Genomic DNA, 22,054 nt, shown 5'->3' with positions numbered 1-22,054 from the left:
AATTGTATATAAAACACGACCAAGTGTACGTGGTTTATATTATGTAATTTTTTTTTCATCTCGATTATAGTCATTCCTCTATCTTCATTAAACAAAATGGAGTAAAGATTTGGTAAAAGTTTTCAAAATAGATTGGATAACAGTATAATGAAAATGAAGATATGAGGAAAAAAGAAAATTTTGTAGAATTTGATTTAAAATTAATGAGAGAGAAGCAGGATTTTTTTAAATGAGATAATACAAGTTATTGCGGTAAGATGTTTTCTTTCAGTATTAATTATTTAATCATAAAATCCACAACTATATTTGTCACTATTACTTTATTAATTACTTTATTAATGCATTTTGGCACTTGAATACTTATGTGACAATTATATCACCATCTATACTTTTTGTCGAGAGCGTCATCGACACTTGATTCTATATTTAGCACAAAGTATAGCATTTTGCTATTTAGCATCAAGTATAGCATCTCGTTGGAGTTGGGTTTTCTGCATGGGTGCTAAAATTAATTTTTTTATAGCTATTGCTATAATTTTAGAGCAAGTCCAATGCTAAAATTTTTTTATAGCTATTGCTATAATTTTATATCAAAAGTTCATCTTGGTGCCAAATAGGACTTCAACTCCAATATATTCTATTTTATAACTAAATATTTCCAAATTTAGTAAAGTTTCATCTCCCTCTCCAAAATTCATTTAAAACCAACATACATTCATTTATAGTTGTTTACAGCAAGTCCAATACTAGATGAAAAATGGATATAACCATTGCTATAATTTGGCACCAAAAGTGCTTTTGCACTTAGCACTCTCATGCTACTTGTATTTGACAATCAAATAATTTCATATTTAGCTAACATTTTGTCCAAATCTTTTACTTTATTTTAAAGTGAACCTCTTTACAATCCTTATTTACTTATTTGATGATGTGGCAAAGATGGTTATACTCATTCTTGTTATCAAATATAAGACCACAATATCCATTTAGAATTATTCATCAATGTATAGTTGCATTGGAGTGAGTTTTATGATTTTAATCTTATATTATAACTATAAACCTAAATATAGCTAGGCATTGGACTTGCTCTTAATAAATGCATAATGGATCAGTTGGTCATATGTTTAAGACTAAAGATATCAAATCTAATGCATAGCTATATTTAGGTTTATAGTTATAATATAAGATTAAAATCATAAAACTCAACTCCAATGCATAACTATACATTGATGAATAAATTCATAAATGGATATTTGGTCTTATATTTGATAACAAGAATGAGTATAACCATCTTTGCCACATCATCAAATAAGTAAATAAGGATTGTAAAGAGGTTCACTTTAAAATAAAGTAAAAGATTTGGACAAAATGTTAGCTAAATATGAAATTATTTGATTGTCAAATACAAGTAGCATGAGAGTGCTAAGTGCAAAAAGCACTGTTTGGTGCCAAATTATAGCAATGGTTATATCCATTTTTCATCTAGTATTGGACTTGCTGTAAACAACTATAAATGAAATGTATGTTGGTTTTAAATGAATTTTGGAGAGGGAGATGAAACTTTACTAAATTTGGAAATATTTAGTTATAAATAGAAATAGTATTGGAGTTGAAGTCCTATTTTGGCACCAGATGAACTTTTGATATAAATTATAGCAATAGCTATAAAAAAATTAATTTTAGCATTGGACTTGCTCTAAAATTATAGCAATAGCTATAAAAAAATTAATTTTAGCACCCATGCAGAAAACCCAACTCCAACGAGATGCTATACTTGATGCTAAATAGCAAAATGCTATACTTTGTGCTAAATATAGAATCAAGTGTCGATGACGCTCTCGACAAAAAAGTATAGATGGTGATATAATTGTCACATAAGTATTCAAGTGCCAAAATGCATTAATAAAGTAATTAATAAAGTAATAGTGACAAATATAGTTGTGGATTTTATGATTAAATAATTAATACTGAAAGAAACATCTTACCGCAATAACTTGTATTATCTCATTTAAAAAAATCCTGCTTCTCTCTCATTAAATTTTAAATCAAATTCTACAAAATTTTCTTTTTTCCTCATATCTTCATTTTCATTTATACTGTTATCCAATCTATTTTGAAAACTTTTACCAAATCTTTACTCCATTTTGTTTAATGAAGATAGAGGAATGACTATAATCGAGATGAAAAAAAAATTACATAATATAAAACCACGTACACTTGGTCGTGTTTTATATACAATTATTTAAAAATGTTAGAGCATCTTCGATGGAGTAGACTCCATAGTAAAAATATATTGTGCGACACCATTTTAATAATTGGTGCATTCCAATGATATATTATAAAATAAATCCTTGTAAAAAATTAAATTATTTCTCATGAATGCCTATATTTGGCCAATCTTTGCCACTGGTAGCTAAAAAGGTGTAGACAATAATTATAGTCAATACAATTGAAGTCGTATATTTTTTTCGTAATTTATGAGATTGTCCGCCGCCTTGGCCAACGTGGCCTCGTGCAGGTTGGGACACCGCTCCCCTGACGAACCTGCTTGGAAGGCTCCTGTTCCCGGTTCCTATCCCTTGACTTCCTATCTTCCTTTTCCTATTTTCCTTTTCTTTCACAATCTGCTCACTGCCAGCTTCAACAATCAAGACTTTCTGTACTAAGGTGGCATAGTCTGTCAGCTCTAACACTGCTACTCGATTCTGTATCCACTGTTTCAGACCAAGCTGAAACCTTCGCGCTTTCTTTTCTTTGGTATTCACAAACTCAGGCACAAATCTAGACAACTCAGTAAATTTGGCCTCATATTCTGCCACGGTCATCTTATCTTGTTTCAACTCCAGAAACCTAATCTCCATCTGGGTTTCCATAAACCTAGGGAAGTACTTGTCTAAGAACAGTCGGGTAAATCTATCCCATGGAATCACAGCATCAGTTTCTAGGTTTCGTTTGGACTCCCACCAGTAGTTAGCTTCTCCTTTCAGCATGTAAGAAGCGAAAATGGTCTTATGTCGTTCCTCAACACCTAGTATCTCGAAGGATTTTTCTATTTCTTTGAGCCAGGCCCGTGCTTCAACGGGGTCGGCAGATCCTAGAAACTCTGAGGGTTTGAGAGATTTGAAGGCTCTAAAGGCAGTAGCTGCAGTCTGTTGGGCAGCATGGGGCTGTGGTGGAATAGGCTGTTGGTTCAGATTTGCTCTTAGCAGTTCCATAAATTCATTCACGGGGTTCCCTCCCTGATGGGTATCCTCAGCCTCTTCTTCTACATATTATTCCTCATCATATTCATTATAGTCTAGGTCTTCTTCACTTTCCTCATTTACTACTGGGTCACCTCGTTGTTGGTTAACAGATTCTGCGGGCTTTGCCCTGGTTCCTCTTCTACGGGGTGGCATTGTTCTGATAAAGAAAATTGGTCATATAATTATAACAGTTGGGTTATTTTATTCATATGTAAGCATGTCATTTATTATCTAACAGGTTTTATAAAGTGCAATAATATAGACATCATTTCTTAATAATTGCTTAGATATATATTAATAAGATCTCCCATTTATATCTTGGGGGATGAAACAGCTAGCCGAGTTCATACATGCCTGATTACAATCTATCACTACTAGTTCTGAATACTGAAATGAAAATACATAAGTCGTGTACCCTGAAAGACTAGGACGCTATCTACTACTAGCAATCCTATCAAAATTGGTGACAAGTCACTCAGCCTTCTTCAAGGTCTACATCTAGTCACTAGTCTCTCAGTCACTATCACTGCGAGTGAGGACACACACCCTCCTCATCGCTCATGCAATCATCATCTCTGCATCAACTACCGGGATGTATCCTCCCACTGATGTCCATCCTCATCTGAACCCTGGTACGGAGCTCAATCTCATCAATCTCTCTGCGGGCTATGGCTGGGGAAGCAGCTCTGAAATCTCCTGGGTATCCTAGTCGGTGGTGGCTCTCTCAGCTGCCAGTGTCTGGCATAACTCCGCAATGTGAGCAGATGCGCAGTGATCTCAGCATTAAGCTGATCCACTATCCAGTCGTGTACGGCTACATGCATGGTCGCCGGTGTGGTGGTAGAGGTGAATCTTGGTCGCTAGAGGATATATCATGGACCTCATGGAACTGTGTGTGTATCGCCTCATCATCATCATCATCAGTATAGGACATAGGGCTCTGGATCCCTGGGGTGGTGTAGGAGAGTGAATAGCCTGGTGTGGGTACATCTTCTACATCTCTCCATACTACGCCATTAGCTACAGGGACAGGAAGCTCAGTCTCCTCCTCTAGGACATCCTCAGTAGGGTCATCATCTGAATCATCATTGGGTGGGCTTTCTGGCTCGGGAATAGGGTCACGCTCAGGAATCATGACATCATCAACAAGATCACCTCCCTCCTAGGCTCCACTGGTACCTGACACAATAGGCAAGGTGTTACTAACTTAGAGTTGGAATTCCCTTGAGGGTAAAACAGTCAAGACTACCCGTGTAGCCCGACGACGAACTCGACTTGAGCTCTAATTGATTATTTTATTATTCTTAGGTCTACGTATTTTATATCCTATCGTTTCCAAGATTTGATAACCTAAGGCTTTGATACCATTTCTGTGGCGCCCCAAAACCCGGGGGTCAGGAGTCTCGGAAGCCACGCCATCTAAACTCACACAACTCACACTACAATATGTAAATACTCACGCTTTATGATCCCACACTTATCACACACACACTTACAGGTTATTGTCTTGGAAATGAACCATCATCACTAGAGTAATTTTATTACAACCCAAATATAATTAGTCTTACCGGGGAGTGACATTTAGGTAAGGTTAGTCCGCCGGCCAAATATACGTTTCTTGTTTCTTATCTTACATAAATCATACTTATAAATAAGTCGAACTATAAACAACTGAAAACTAATCCAGTTTATTCTGACTACCTGAGGTACAACACCAAATAATCTACGGAATATCTGGCCATTTCCTACCCGTTTCCTGGCTGTGGTTCTCATGGGCAGGCATCTTGATTCACTGTTGTGTTGTGTCAATTTAAGAAAATAAGTGTGAGCTATAATGCTCAGCATAATTATGTACAGTATGGAAATGACTGTATGAAATCATCATATATTATATATATGTTTTATTCGAAAATAGTTTTCCTTGGTGTTACACATCTTCTTACGAAAACAATTCTTTAAGGGGGTTTTTTATAACCTGCGAATACCTTGATAGTAATCCCAGCACCTAGGCTTGGGTTACGGTATTTGCATCTCAATTTCCATTAGAAGAATTTGGACATTCACTGGAGCCACCGCATACGATGATCAGTCATACTACGGAAATAGTAACCTTTTCTACTAGTAGAAGGACGAAACCGTCATCTCTCGGGTATCACCCTGGCCGCATACGGGCTATGTGTCCTCATTTGGGTATACACACACTTCGCAGGTCCATAGGTACATATTGTACCGTCTCCTACGGTACCAGTAGCTTATCCAATACACGAAGTACTTGGATTCTACCCCTCTCTTGTCCTTTAGGAAATCCTATCATGTCTTGAGAACTCGAACCACATCGAAGTTCCTCCAAGCGTTTTGCTTGTTGATAGGCATAACTTTACTGTATATATATATATATGTACTTCCGAAAGTTTCGGAGGAAGTACTAAGGATGTGAGTTGACCGTTGTCAACAAATAATCAATAAGGGGAAAAGTTTCTCCTTGAAACTATATTCAAAATATTAATAAGTCGGGATAATACTCACCGACGATCTGAAATTATTCGAATGATACTTCTAAATCAGAAAGTATGTTTTATATCAGGATCTATGATTTTTAAATCAATAACAATCCTTTAATAGATAATAATTAATTAAATAATAGTCTATAATTAATTAAATGATAATTGATATTAATCATACCTCGAATGAGTTTACTCTCTAAAAGGTTTATTTAAAATAATATTCCTCAACTAGTTTGTATCCACATAATTAATAATCTATAATAATTAATCGGTTTGAATAAATAAACATTGAAGTATACTACTCCTATAATAAAGGAATACGTATATAATATTCATTATCCGAACAATAAAATATAGTTGAGGAAATATGATCGTTGGAAAATCATTTTAATAAAAGTTCGAGGTGTTTTAATGTTTCGTAAATGGACGATGAGTCCCTTTAAAACATACTATTATGGACTTATACCCGTCCTATAATATCTCCAGAATGATTTCCGGGTTTTATCTTAAATCCCGACAGATCCTCGGTCTTATATAATACGTCACGCCTAAAGCGAAATAACATTTCACGATATATACTTATCATACAACATTCGCTATATTATGCGAAAATTCAACAACTACGTATCATGGCAAACATGGTATTTAAGCGATGATAGTAAAACAATCCTTTCACAACACAACAGTAAAAATGGAGTTGGGTTTGTAAACTTGCCTGGGTATCTCGAGGTGGAGGATACTCTAGGTTCCGCTCAGAAATCTATAACCATAAACACATTTCATTTTGTTAGGTTTCGTTCTAATTTACGGCAACTCGCACTCACGCGCTACTTATTATGCACCGTCTCAACTCATACTACCCTTAACATTTCTTTTAAGTCATAATCACATTATGGTTACTTCATTTTCCTAAGTATCTTGGGTTCATTCTCATTATCGTCGTCGGCTCCACTTGAGGATTCTTGCGGTTTTTATCCGCGCAGTCTCGGCTTCGACATTTTTATAAATTGAGAAATAATTATTTTTACTTGAAATTTTTATGGAAGTTAGGAAAACTAAATATTTTACTCTCTGTAAAAATTTCATGATTTATGAAAACTTTTAAGTCTATCCTTTATATTTTCAAAGTTCGTAATTCGTAGCAGTTTTTGTCGCGTAAATCACTTTTACTAAAACGATCATAACTTTTGATCCGTAAATCGGAATCAAGCGATTAAAGCGCTCAAACGATCCTTATAACATTTTCTATCCTAAACAAATGTTATTTTTCAAGAATCTACAGTTTACAACTTCGGGACTTTCTGCAGAAACTTAAAGTTACGGTTTGTTGGTTTTAACGAAGTTACGTTTACGATCGGGGTTCGTTTACACCCTAACTGTCAACACAACCACAAAAAATCATCATATCATCATCAACACAAAAAATCCTCTCAAGAACATCATGTTTTTGAGGCAACAACAACCAACCTTAAATCTACTTAACTTAATCATCAAGATTTCATCAATAACACTTAGTAAGCTAAGTTTACTACCTCATACTAAATGGATCTTAAAAATGAACCTTAAGTAAAGTTGGGTCAAAGGTTTTTACCTTTCTTGAAAGCTTGAGATGTGTTCTTGAGGATGGTGGAGGCTTGGAAGTGCTTGGTATGATTTTTAGAACCTAAAACCACCATGGAAATCAAGAAACCAAAGAGAGGTTACTATTCACTAGTGAGTTTTCTTGAATTTATTCCACCCATCAAACCTTGATAAAAAGAGATGAAAGAATTTTCTTACCTTAGTTTAGTTTCTAGGAGGCTTGGGAATTAATTGGGTGATTTTACAAGAGCTTGAACTTGGAGTTTTGAATTCCAATTCTCCCTTTTTCTTCAATATAGCCGAATGGAAGAAAAAATGGGGATGGGGGGGGGGTATTTATACTACTTGGTTGCTTCTCTTGGATGCTTGGATAGGTTGATTCTTAGAAGGTGACTGATGTCTTTGCAACTTGATTTTATTCTTCTTAGGATAGCATTCTAGGTTTATTCCTTGTTGCCAAATCCATGGACATATCTTTGTAGCTTGCTAGCTTACAAGCTAACTATAAGGTTAGCTTCTTAGCACACTATTTTCTAGCTAGTTTGGTCATCCTATGGTTAGCTCACTATTTGATAAAGTAACCATGGTTACTTCCTTACCATGGTTTAGTTAGTGCGTTACGTTTATTTAATCGTTTACGCGTTCGCTCGGTTACTTAAACGTTCTCCGTAATACTTACTCGTAAGTGGTTCGCAATGTAATTCCTTTCGTATTTATTCCTTATATTTTATTATCCTACTTGAATATAAATCCGTAGGATTTTAATCTCATAATTATATTGTGATTCCCGTAATCCTCGATAAGTCGTAAATACGGTCGTTTTTCAAAGTTCATTTTCTTCGAAAACTAATAGCGTTTACATACACTCATTTGGTACGTATAGTCGTAATATCAATTCCGAAACTCATTTTCTCATGCACTACATAGTGTGGGCTCTAAAGTTTTTCCCATATGTCAGGGTTACTATTCATTAAATATTTTACAAGGTCTCAAAAATTCGAGTTATTACAGATTCACAAAAAGTCTTCACATCTGATAGTAGCTTATCCCATCCTTCATCTCGTAACTTTTGAATTAACAACTTAGTTGAAGATACAAGTTGCATTGCATTTAAAATGTCTTGAGCTTTATTCTGTAGAGCTTGACAAAGCAAATCAGTAATTTCCAAAACGTTCCTCATGATATGCAAAATTAGAACAAACTCATGATATGTTCAGATTTCATAAGGTCGTCACATGCTCGTTCATCGTTGCGATGAAAAGAAGATGCATCTTTGCCGATATGTGCCAATAATGCACAATTTTTGCCATCCTTCACTTTTTTCCAAGATTTAAAACCATTAACTGTGAATGCATCAATTGCAGAATGCCCATACTACGGTCGAAACAAGTAACACGGAAGACAGAAAGCAGCATCCTTAGTAGGAGAATATTTTAACCAAAATGGAAATAGCTTAAAACCATGATGGTTGAAAACTACGCGGATGTTTTTCTTTTGATCTTGGATACTTTGAAAGAATGATTTGATATGGACCAGATTTGATGTAAGCTCTTCGAATTTCATCACACTTTTCAATAGGATAATCCCATATGTGACGTCGTAATCCTGGATCTCGCTCAATTGAATTGATATCATTTTTCATTTTTATCAATTCTTGGAGACTTTCTAGGCTGACTTTGAGAATTCAAATTATAAGAATTATCAGGAACATTGGATCCTTGATCAACTGATTGAGGTACATAATGAGTTTGAGAAGTTTCAACATTATTCCTTTTGAAAAATGAATCAATTGTAGTTGGTTTTACCATTCTGTAACCGCAGACAAGTAACAATAATTCCCAAATAAGTTAATAACCAAATTCTAATCAATAAAGGAATACATTTAACTTTATTATGCTAAACTGAGGGGAAGTAAAGCAGTATACATTCGGTCATTACTCATTCATATTTCGGGACCCTAATTCCCAAATTCTAATCAACAAAAAATAATTTGAAAATTAAGGTGGAACCCTAATTCCCAAATTCTAATCAATAAAAAATAATGAAGATTATCAGGGATTATATTTACACTAATATCAGTCCACAAACAACACATAACATGAATACATGATTATTGATAACAAATTAGTAATGGAATTATTGAAAGTTTAAATTTTCTACCTGCAGGACCCGTCGACCCGGAGACTAGACTTGTGCAGAGTTGTAGAGCCATGAGTTTGTGACATCAATTATTCAATGAATTGTTTATTATTGTGAATTTGTGACGTGTGCCAATATGCACTTTTATTTTCTTTTTAGACCCATTTGACTTGTCCATTGGGCTCTTATATAATATGGCAATATGGACCAGTTTCTTAATTTATCTATACCTTTATAAATGGGCTATAAATCTGGGGGGGGGGGGGGAAATTAAATCTCACAGCTAATTTATACATATAATACATACTACTAATAAGAGAAAATTGGAGAGTTGGGGGGGGGGGGCATGGTGACCCTGGTCTTATGCTCCTTCCGCCCTGATTGGTGCATGGAACGCAGAAATATTAAAATTTGGTAGTCGGTACCCGTACTTGGGTTTATATAATACACGAAATTGTTTTTGTATTTATGTCATTGATGATAATTTTTCAAAAACCTAAATAAAGATTATTGTCCGTTCGTCGATGTAATATTGGTCTTGAAATAAGATAAAATAATATGTATTAGTCATCCTGAATAAAACAAATTTGACTTTAGTCGAGGTTAAAATAAATTTAAAAACAAATTAAGTACAAATAAGTTAGATTTGGTCGGTATAATGGATTTGGGCTAAAAATAATAATAAATAATATTGGTTCGGCTAAAATATTTATATTATTGAAATGATAATTCGTCGATCGGTATAATAACATCGAGTTAAAATAATAATATATACTATTCATCCTGACAAAAAAATTATAGAAGTAATCAGTGGTAAAACAGAATTAAAATCAAAAATATAATTCGACTAGTTAAAACAAAATCATATATATTATTCACTTAAGTTGAACAAAAGTGTACTACTGATCCGCAATAGCCCGGATACAAATGTTCTACTGATGAACGATAACAAAAAAAGGGTTGGCTTGATAATTTGAAATAGATTATTTAGGAAGTATTGGTTTTATTTGAATTTGTTTTCCAACAAGGTGAACGAATTGTAGAGTTATTCTTAGTTCAACATGTTTATTCCTGCTAGTTCTTTTTAGACCTCTGTTCTGTTAATTTAATTCACTATGAAGATTACTTGTTTAAGTGTGTGTTTTTAATTTAGTACTCAACATGAGCTCCTGATTTTGTTGGTCATTATTGAGCTAATGGTGAGAAACTTTCTAATATGATGATGCAAGTTCTTTAACTTCATATGATGCAAAGTCTTTATAGTAATGTCTGACTAAAGTAGTGATGTACTCTGCAATTTGAGCATTGTATACGTATGAAGAGGTTAAAATAATATTTACAATTCACTAAAAACTTTGCTCATTCACAAGGTAACAATTAATCTACTTAACAACTAAGTAAAAAATACTTATAAATACAATTACAAACAAATATATGAGTAAAAAAATACTTATAAATACAATTACAAACAAAATATGTGACATATCAATATTATTGTACTTTATTTTACTAAACATTAACAATATTAAAGTAGTATACAATGTACGTATAATTTTTATATAATAGTTATTATCCAACTTTTAGAAAATGTTACATGTAGTATTTACTTTTTTGTTAGTTTGCTTTATTATAATTTATTTTTACAAAAATAATATTATATACTTTATTTTTAAAAAAATGTTACATGTATTATTTTACTTTTTTTTCAGGTTGTTTTATTATACTTTGTTTTTACAAAAATAATATTATATACTTTATTTAAAAAAAGATTATATGTATTATTTTATTTTTTTGTTAGGTTATTTTATTATACTTTAATTTTACAAAAATAATATTATATACTTTATTTTTTAAAAAAAGGTTACATGTATTATTTTACTTTTTTGTTAGGTTGTTTTATTGTACTTTATTTTCACAAAAATAATATTATATACTTTGTTTTTAGATAAATAGTAATATGCGCTATTGTACTTTGTTTACTTTTTTTACAAGTAGATTATATAATATTAAGTATTTATAATAAATAAGTAATTTTAAAAGGTAAATTTAAATATAAGATGTTTCACTTTTGTAAAATATTTGTTATGTGAAACATATTTTTCAGTTTTCCAGGAATAAAAAACTGTAACATGAAACAAGTTTTCCATTTTTCTTTATTGAACAACCGCTTTACTTTTGAAACACATTTTCTTTGTTTTCCAAAATTTACTAAGAAAATGAAAATTCAAGAAAAACAAGAAAAATGAGAAAAAGAAAACTAGAAAATTTTTCTCAAGTGAACAACCCCCAAATTTTTATAAAATTATAATCTACTAGCATAAATCCCGTGCGATGCACGGGTTTCCATTAATATTTTAAATTTTTATTTATCAAGTTATATTATATATTTAAAATATTTATATAAATATATAATGATTATAAATTTATAATAAAATAATAGAATAACATGTGGTCGTAATTTAGTAGAATAAATAGACTATTTCTAGCAGTTTAGCAGATATGTAACACTATTATTTATATCTTTTAATAATAGGAAAAATTGTATTCGTAGTTTAGTAGGATAAGTATACTATATTTAATAGTAGTTTAATAATTTAGTAGTTTATTAGATATATAACACTATTTATCTATTTTTGTAATAATCAAAATTAGGGAATTATGGTTGAATCAAATTATTGAACCAAATTATCTCTATTCCGGCTATTATAATATACTAGCCTATAACCCGTGCGATGCACGAATTACTTTTAACATTCGATAGTTTTAATAATATATTTTATAATATAATTTTAATAGTTGAAAAATAAATTGAAGAATATAATAAGTTATAACTGTTTTATAATAATTTGAGACTTGACTGAAAATAAATAATATAATATAATATGTTGTTCACACGACCCAAGCCCTAAACCTGTAGAAATTGTTAAATAAAAAATATAAAAATTTAAATATAATAAGCTGTTGACGGGGTTCGAACCCTGAATCCATGAGAGCAGTTTAAATATTAATATAATAATATTTTATTATTGCATCAAACGGTTCTCATTTTTCCGACTTTAGATCTGACGGTTGTTATTTGTCGTACAAAACAACTGTACCGAGCAACCGACGAGCAACCGACTACCAAATAGAGCAACCGACGAGCAACCGACTACCAAATACCAAATAGAGGGTATTCTGCTCTTAATAGTATAGTATATATAGTATATATAGATTCAACCGTCCTTCGACCTTATCAAACGTAACATAAATTTCATTAATATTTTTAAAAATTATCCAATCTCGAGCACGGTTGGATAGCTCAGGTGGTTAAGAGTTCATTTTTTATCGTCCCACGTATTGGGTTCGACCTGAGAACAAATACTTATTTGTAAGGTTATAAGCCATATTTGTCAAAATTTTTTTATCAAAATTATCGTGCCAATCTAGTAAATTAATTACATTAAATATATAGGGTTAAGTTCTATGAAGACCACTTTTTTTGGAGACCTTGGAGACCACTTATATTCTGCAAGTTAAATATTGCATAAAAATATTACAAAATATATTATTTTGTGAATCATACTCTACAAAAATCCTTATTTTATTCAAAATCTTGAAAATCATATATATACTGCATGTAAAATATTACAAAAATATTTTATTCTGCAAAACATGTTAAGTTTGCAAAATATTTGTTCACCTTGCAGAACATACACATTCTACTTATTAAACTTAAATGATCTTCAATAATTTTAATGAAATAGTGATACTCGTAAAACATACTTCACAAATAATATATTTTATAGTGTTTTGATTGCATAACATATGGTCTCCAAGATATTTTATAGTTACGTTGCCTTGTTGGATTAACCGCAAGTGCCACACAAACTCCTTAATCCCCTCACTTTCAAACCCTAAACCCCCTAATACCTCCAATGAACGGCCACGATTCCATCTCCGACCACCCCCTCATCTCTCCCCTTTCACCACCGCCAGAACCCCGACCCGAAACTTTACCTGAACCCCAACCCGAAACTGTACCCGAACTCGAGTCCATCCAACCACTCGCCACCACCGCCGACCCTGTACCCGAACCCGGCGAGAAGCGCAAACAACCCGAACCCGACTCCGAACCAATTGCACCACCGCCGGAGAAATCAAAACACCCGCTATGGAAAACGAGCTTGTGCTCGTACTATCGTCGAACAGGTGGTGAGTGTAGCCACGGCGAGACGTGTCGATACGCGCATAGCGAAGAGGAGCTGAGACAACGGCCGGATAATACTTGGGACCCGACATCGGAGAGGGGGAAGAAGATGAAGAATGAGAATGGAGAGAGTGTGGAAGTTAAGAGAGGAGGTGATGAGGTTTTGAATACGGAGACAATTGGGGAATGTTGTTCGGATGATGTGTTGCAGAAGTGTTTTGTTAATTTGCCAATGAGGTGGAGTTCGGATAATTTACGCTCCTTTCTTACTGATAATGTGAGTACCAGATTTTTTCTTATTTCTTACAGGAAGTCCAATGCTAGATGCAAGATGACTATAGCCATTGCTATAATTTGGCATCAAAAAGTATTTTTTAGTGTCAACCCCAATGCTACTTGCATTTTGAAACCAAATAATTTCAAATTTAACTCATCTTTGTCTTTTCATATATCTTATTCAAAGTTTACGGATATGCATGATGTGGCATGGATGCATAAATGTATCGTTGGTTTCAAATTTTGAACCAATGACGCATATTTGCATCGAAGGATAGAACTCCTTTGGAGTTGAAATTTTTAGCATTTGGTTTCAAATTATGGAAATGACACCACTTGTAGCATTGCATTCATAGCATTGCATTGGACTTGCTCTTATGAATTCATGTATGTATACATAAATTAATATATGCAATCAAGGAAGTAGAGGTGATTGTCCGAGGCATGAAATCGTATATATTACTGCATTTAAGAATCGTTTAGAAGTAGTATTATGAGAAATGTGTAATATGCATGATGTAAGTTGTTTAAGGATGTGTGATAATGCAGTTGAAATTTTGATATAAAGAAAGAGATTGAGCAGAATAACAAATACGGGTAGGTGGGAGTGTTACGATTAAATTTCAAAGAAAGAGATTGAGCAGAATAACAAATACGGGTAGGTGGGAGTGTTACGATTAAATTATTGCTAAGATATAGGTCTTGTTTACATAGATAATTTATCATTTTGACCAGATAATGGTGCAGAACGAATAATACTCGATTTAAAAATGCGGATACGGGGAGTATGTATATTGTCCCTTGCTCCACACTCGGCGTGCAAGTTATCTATATTTAAGTAATATACATATTTAAACTTAATTATGTAGTTATCAGCTTGTAATCTATACTATTTTTTCATGTATTAAATTAGTTTGATACGTTTTGATTATACAAATTTATTTAGATTTGTTAAGGAGTAAGGACTAATTGGAAACCTATATTATACTAATAAAAATATTTTTTTTGATATAGATAAAATACAAAAGGAGTTAAAAATTAATGGTAAGTGGATAATAACTGCTCCCCTGATCCACATGGGGTGGATATGAGTATATACCCGCTAATATAAGGGATGCAGAATTGAAATTTATTTTAGGTGCCAAAAGAATAGTGGATACTATAAAACCCGCCCCGAACGCTACCCATTGCCATCCCATCTCTGCTTTACTGACGCCTTACTTGCTGCAAATTCCAACTATTACTGATTTCACTGATTTTTTTGAAGACATGAAGGTTATAAGGTAACAATGGTGGTAACTTGCGGGTGGAAGACGATCAAATGATATGCATATTTCACCGGAAAGAGTTGGTAAATGAAGGAGCATGACAGATAGACTTGGGCTATCAGTACCTATGTAGGACACATTGTTTAACCTTACCCGCAATAAAAAAGATATACACCATAGATCAGTTCATGTGTATCATATACAATCTAATTACCTAAGTCTCTCTCTCAAATTCCATACCAAATCACTATGTTTTTTCACCCACACTACCACTTCTCTCCAATAATATATTTATCATGTTGTCTTCCTTCAAAAAATAGCCGCTATCACTATCGTGCACACTTACTCAACTTCGTTTTTAATGAAATTGGCGCTGATATATCGAGGAAAATAAGGAAATAGTGACAATTCAGCGCCACAATCACGAGGCCATGAGATACCTTTTGCAATATGTAGTGCGGAAGGGAGGAGTATATAGAGATGGAAAAAGTTCATGTAATATCTCCCCTTTGTGGCATGGAAACATACTTTCCATTTTAACTATCCTTTTCCTTTGACTTAATTTTCTAGCCCAAGCAAACATTGGAAAATGGGGATAATATTTAAGCAAAAAAACGGGGCCTTAATGTAAGTCACTTAAATGAGTATTTCATACTAGTTTTCATATTTGACTTTAATTTAGTTACAAGTCCTTTTCTCTAGTGTTTTTAAAGTTAAATATGTTGTGGTTTATAATGATCCATTTATGTTTTTTCAATCGTTATAAGTGTTTTTATGATATTCAGCGAGGGTATCCATGTGAAGATAGATTCCAAAGGTCACGAAGGAAGAATCATTTAATAGTTGCCCTAAACTTTAAAGTTGTATGTCATGTCAGCATTAGACCCGTGTTATTAGTATAATAATAAAATAACTAAGAAGTGCTCGTTTACATGTATTGGACCCTAAATGAACTATTTTTTTTCTTTGAATATATGGATCAACGTGTGAGTGGAGGAGACATATGGCCATTCACCATTGTAATGTTATTATGAAAGTAAAAAACAAGAATCGTGTCAGGGAAGCCTAGCATTAGTATTATTAGTAGTTAGTAGTATGTAAAGGTACTATAGTCTTTTACCAAGGGTTTGTTTGGAATTACTGTTAAAAGTTGACGGGCTGTTACAAAAAAAGTGTTATAAAATTCAGATGACTGTTTGGTAATATATTTGATATGTATATGTTTTCATATAAAAATTAAAAAAATAATGCTTTTGGTGAGGAATGATGGTGAAATCAGCAACTGCTTCCCGCATAGGCTGAAAAGCAGTTTTTTTCTACCGGTTGACATGCTTTTTCTAACCGCAGCTTTTACGTAAAAAGCACTTTCCGGGAGAAACAACTTTTGAATTTTAAACAGTTTTTAGCTGCTTTTCAACAAAAAGCTAATGTTTTTTATCTACAACAATAATGCCAAACATACTGTAATGAGTATAAATGATACACGAAAACGGTCAAAAAGCCCAAAGAAAGTAATTGGGAGCAATATAATAGACTTTGGAAGCCCGTTTATTTGATTATTCAATAATAAGTTCAGTTATTTTATTAGTTTTATTTTAATTAGGAAAATAGATTATTATACATATAGTTTTAATTTTTGTAAATCAGCAGAGAATATTATTATTGAAATTGATCAGTGTTGTTTTCTGAAATTTCTTGAGAGTTTTCTACCCTAACCCTAAATCATCCCCATCCCCTATCAAGTGGTATCACAACCACCATTCTTTCAACCACATCAGCCACCGACAACCTACCAGACAGCTATTATAGGTCACCGACAACTACCACCAGCCATCGGCAACATCCAGCAGCCTCCGACAATCACCAGCAGCCTCCGACAGCCACAAGACAGCCGCCATTAGCCACCAACAGCTACCAAACGCCATCATCACCCGCCTGCCCAGTTACATAATTTAACTTCTTTTGGAACTTTTGTCAAACTCCTTCCTCGCAATCCCAAAAATCAGGCCACCACTTGTCGACTGCTATTGATTTCAGTCGATTCTTCCACTAAACCAATTGTAGAACAACCCTTAATTCGACACAAATGGTCAATGCAAATGAAGTAAACAGTTGACGTGATAAAATATTGAAGAAAATAATGAGAGGTTACAAATTATTGATGGCAAAATTGAAGGTTTGACATTAGAGATGCGAGATGTGAAGGCATCACTTAAATTCATTGCTGATAGCCTGTATTCAACCACAACCGCTGCTTCAGCCTCAAGTGCAGCCTCAGCTAATGTTCATGTCCCCGAACAGAGAACAAATATAGTGAAACCTGAAGTTGTTGAGTTTCATGGAGATCAAGAACCGAATATATTCATAGATTGGCTACATAGTGTTGACAACTTCTTTCGATAGTATAATCTGTCCGAGGATAAAAAAGTAGTTTTTATTGCTACAAAATTTAGAGGAATTACTCGTATTTGGTGGGAGCAATACCAGAGATCCGGGTATTTTCATGTGGCAAGGCGGGAAGACATGAGAGCTGCTTTGGTTCGTCAATTTAAGCCTGCGGACTATAAACAACGCGTGTCACTTCATTTTACTGAGCTTGTGCAAGGAAGCAAATCCGTTGTAGATTACACTCGACAATTTTATAATTTGGCAGCACAATCTGAGTTTCCTTGGGATGAAGACGTCCTTATTTCTATGTATTGTCAAGGCTTGCATTATGAAATTTCAGGTAAAGTAGCCGGTAGTAGATGTTTGTTTTTAAAGGATGCTATATAGGTTGCACATTCAGTTGAGGATGGTCTGAAGAGGAGCGTTGGGATGAGTTTATTCTCTAACAAGTCGAGGAATGCTTTTGTTCTTTCAGATCCTATTCAAGGCCAGCAAACGATTAACAAGTATAATCGTGTTCCATTCTCATCACAAGCTAGAAACACTAGCCGATGCTTTAACTGTCAAGGAATTGGGCGTAATTCTCCCAACAAAACTCACCTTTGAAAAGAGTTAATGTGGTGGAAAAAGAAAATCTTGACGTTTTATACGTCGAGATGACTAAAGAAGACCTCGAAGCGGAGGAACATTTAGAAAAGACAGCTAATCTTGGGGTTATGCAAGCAACACAAGAAGGTGCAAATGATTCACATGTACAACGACGACAAATCTTTTACACTAGAGTTACATGTGTTTGTAAAATCTGTTCTCTCATCATTGATATTGGGAGCTGCACAAATGTTATAGGCGCGTATGCTGTTAAAAGGTTGTTAAAAGGTTAGGCTTAATGGCAGAGGTTCGTCCTTATTATATATGTTGGATTAGTGATACGAAGCTTCGGTTGTAAAGGCGGTGCTTGGTTAAATTTTCAACCGAGAAGTTTAATGATGCAGTTATGTGTGATGTTCTTCCATTGAAGCTTGCGATATCATTTGGGGCGTCCATGGCTTGTTGCTCGAGATGCTCATCATGTTGCACGTGCCAACACATATACTGTTGTCAAGAATGGTCGTTGATATACTCTTGCTTGTGATCGTTCTCATGTGCCAGTTAGGCAACAGTCTTTGGTGCTTTATCAAGCTCTGTGTGATTGTATTAACTTGACGAAGTCGAGTTCTTTTCAGCGGAGGAGAATTGATGCAGGACAACGGGTCAGAAAGTCCAAAGAAAGTATTTGGAAGCAATATAATAGGCTTTGGAAGCCCATTTATTAGATTATTCTAAAATAGGTTTAGTTATTTAATTAGTTTAATTTTAATTAGGAAAGTAGATTATATTATATATAGTTTTAATCTTTGTAAATCAGCAGAGTATATTATTACTGAAATTGATCAGTGTTGTTTTCTGAAATCTCTCGAGAGAGTTTTCTACCCTAATCCTTAATCAGCCACCATCCCCTATCAAAAATAGGCCAACAGTTTGTATTTTCCATTATGTTGAAACTGTTATTCAGAAAATGGAAATCAGTTGTCCACCATATCTTTCTCTCTCAAGATTCTGTTTACTCTCTCTCTATAACTGAACTCTCTCTGGTTTATATCCCTCTAAAACTATCAATATTTCTTTTATTCTTCTACATTTCTAGCTTAAATTCTCAGTTTCTAGTTTTACTGTTCTAAGCATTCAAACATATACAAAAATACAAAACATCATAAAAACTCAAAATCATCATGACAAGGCATGACAGCTGGAAGTCTGGAATCAAGTACAGTTGAACTTTCATTTCCTGGAAGTTGGCAACAAGCTTAGTAATTCAGAAGATTGTGTAAAAAGATGGATTTTTTTATATATAGTTACGGTCCCTTACGTAGGAGATATTGCTAATCCTACTGGCCCTGTCTTATATAATATGGTAATTAGGTTTTCACTATTGTAGACTGTACCAAATATACGACCTTACTTCAGCACAGATTTGAGGTGATGCATTTGACACAATACAGTAATGCAATAGCATTTGTCCCAGTGCGTTGTAGAATTTTCTGCTCTAAAAACTTTAAATTTGTTCTGCAATTATTAAGGTTGTTGCTTTAATCCGAAAAATAACTACTTTTTCAGATTGATGCCAGCTCATTTGTCTAAATTATGGATTAATTTTCTGGACTTGCTAGATAGAGGCAGTAATTTGTTTTGCTATTTGCTCTATGTTGTTTGAAAATCCTATATTAAGACATTTCGTAGCTGTAAAATATTACAGCATAGAGACTTAGGTTTGTGTTTTATACTTCCATTTGACAAATAATTTTTATTATTACTAGGGAATTAACTTTAAATCAGCCAAGAAGAGGAAGGGCATGCTAACAGGATTTGTGAGTTTTGAGACCGCCGAACAAGTTAAAAGTGCAGTTCAGGTATTATTTTTGGCTTGTTAATAAGATTTCAGTGTACTTTTAGTAGCTTGTCTTCTCATGAGTATATGTTCCAGGAGTTGAATGGAAAATCTTTTGGGAACAAGAATTTGAAGATTGCAGATGCCATCCCGAGGACCCCTCTTCCATCAAGTACACAGCATACAACTTCTGAAAACTCTGATGTCCCCAAATCTTCATTTGGTGTTGATGATGCTGACTGTGTTGATGACAATATAACTCCGGAGAGTACAGTCTCAAAGAGTAGAAGTGCACGTGATTCCGTGACACCACTTGCTCATATGTCCTATGTTGATCAACTGGAGCACAAGAAGAGTTCTCTAGCTCAAATGCTCAAAAAACTGGTGATTATATTTATTTTATATTTTTCGATTCCTTGAAGCACTTGGATATCCTTGTACTTAGTATGCCGTTTATCGAGTTCTAAGGTTATTTGCCACTTGTTCACCATAAGCTGACATAAACCTCCTACTTATTTATTGTCCATGTGCAGACTCGAAATGCACGTAAAGCATGTCCAAATGGCATCTCGCTTCCAGAATGGATTCTTAGTTCTAGAGAAATAGGTCAGCTCTTACTTATCTGAGTAACTGAGACGTTAATCTGTTATATGTGTTCTGAGTTTGTTGGGAGGCAAAGCATGTTGGGATGCAATTAGGGCTATAATGTAAATCAAAATCAAGCAGAATCGAACTCGATTCAAACTCGAGTCGGTCCAAGTTTTCGACAAGTTCTACTCGAATGCGACTCGTTTGTTCGAACTCTACTTGAATTGGTTCGAACTTGACTCCACTCAAACTTGATACTACACATGTATGTAATATATTGGGTTGGACTTGGTAATGTCGGGATGGGCTATCTATTTGGTTCATAAAATACTTTGAAATTCAAGTAGTTCAAACTCGACTAGAGCTTGATAACTCGTTAACCGGCTTGAACTCGACTCTGTGTATACTCGAGTCGAGTTCAATTACAATTTCTAGAATCGATTAATTTTTACTCACTCGATTTAAATTACTGCCCTAGAGGCAATGATGTTTTTGAACAATTGATGTCGAGACTGTAGTTTAGAATACACATTACCGAAAGACATGTTATCTAAAATTGAATACTACCTTAAACAAACTTACTATTATCTTTTGTTTAATTATGATAACTAACTTGGTAACTAATAATGTTATTGGTCTTCTATCAATTTGCAGGTGGTCTTCCATGCAAGTTTGAAGGTATAGTTGAATCACCGCTTGTTAATGGTTACCGTAACAAGTGTGAATTCTCTGTTGGATATTCTGTACAGGGAAAAGTTACTGTTGGATTTTCACTTGGAAATTTCAGGTATTCTAGGGAAGTTCAACTGTTCAAGGTTTATAGATTTCCTTTTTGTTTTGTTGGTATAAGAATTATCGTAAAATTATTCTAGGGAGGGTGTGATAGCAGTTGATGAGCCTCTGAACTGTCCAAATGTTTCTGGAGTTGCTTGTAAATATGCTGGATTTCAAGAATTTTTAAAGCATTCAGAGTTGCCAATCTGGAACAGATTAAATAACACTGGATTTTGGCGTCAACTCACTGTAAGTTTTCCAAACTACCGGTGTGAGTAATCAAATTGCTTTTGGCCCTTGATTATAGTTATCATTCTTTACAGAATCAATTAATTCAAAGTCTAGGCAGAAATACGATCTGTTATGGATAGTAGTCCAACTTGCGTAGATCTTGATGGGGTAGGCAACTCCTATTGGATCATGGGTATCCAATAGCATTGCTTAGGTGTTCTATATTGTCATTATTTTCTTAATAAATAATTTGATTGGCTTAATTTTCATTTAATTTAATAGAATAGTCTTAGATTAACATAATTTTCACTAAAAACAGTTAAAGTGACCTGCAAGAATATTGAATTATTTCTACATGTGTAAATACTAGCTTAAATTTGAGAATTTGAATGACAACTCAATTCATGTCATTTGAAAGATGAATTTCGTTTCCTAAAAACAATCTT

The 22,054-nt window shown here is 33.8% G+C and overlaps 1 protein-coding gene across 1 annotated transcript; it reads left to right on the top strand.

Moving 5' to 3' along the window:
• The first annotated feature begins 13,305 nt into the window (after positions 1-13,305).
• LOC141705575 (zinc finger CCCH domain-containing protein 24-like) lies at positions 13,306-21,656 on the top strand. Its single transcript, XM_074508477.1, has 6 exons — positions 13,306-13,935; positions 19,945-20,037; positions 20,112-20,399; positions 20,549-20,621; positions 21,258-21,390; positions 21,476-21,656. Exons 1-6 carry the CDS (start codon positions 13,387-13,389, stop codon positions 21,654-21,656), a joined length of 1,317 nt encoding a protein of 438 aa, XP_074364578.1. The 5' UTR covers positions 13,306-13,386.
• The last annotated feature ends 398 nt before the right edge of the window (positions 21,657-22,054 follow it).

Source organism: Apium graveolens, unplaced genomic scaffold (assembly GCF_009905375.1).
Source record: "Apium graveolens cultivar Ventura unplaced genomic scaffold, ASM990537v1 ctg9055, whole genome shotgun sequence".
Lineage (NCBI taxonomy): Eukaryota > Viridiplantae > Streptophyta > Magnoliopsida > Apiales > Apiaceae > Apium > Apium graveolens.
This window is presented reverse-complemented; position numbering and strand designations above follow the sequence as displayed.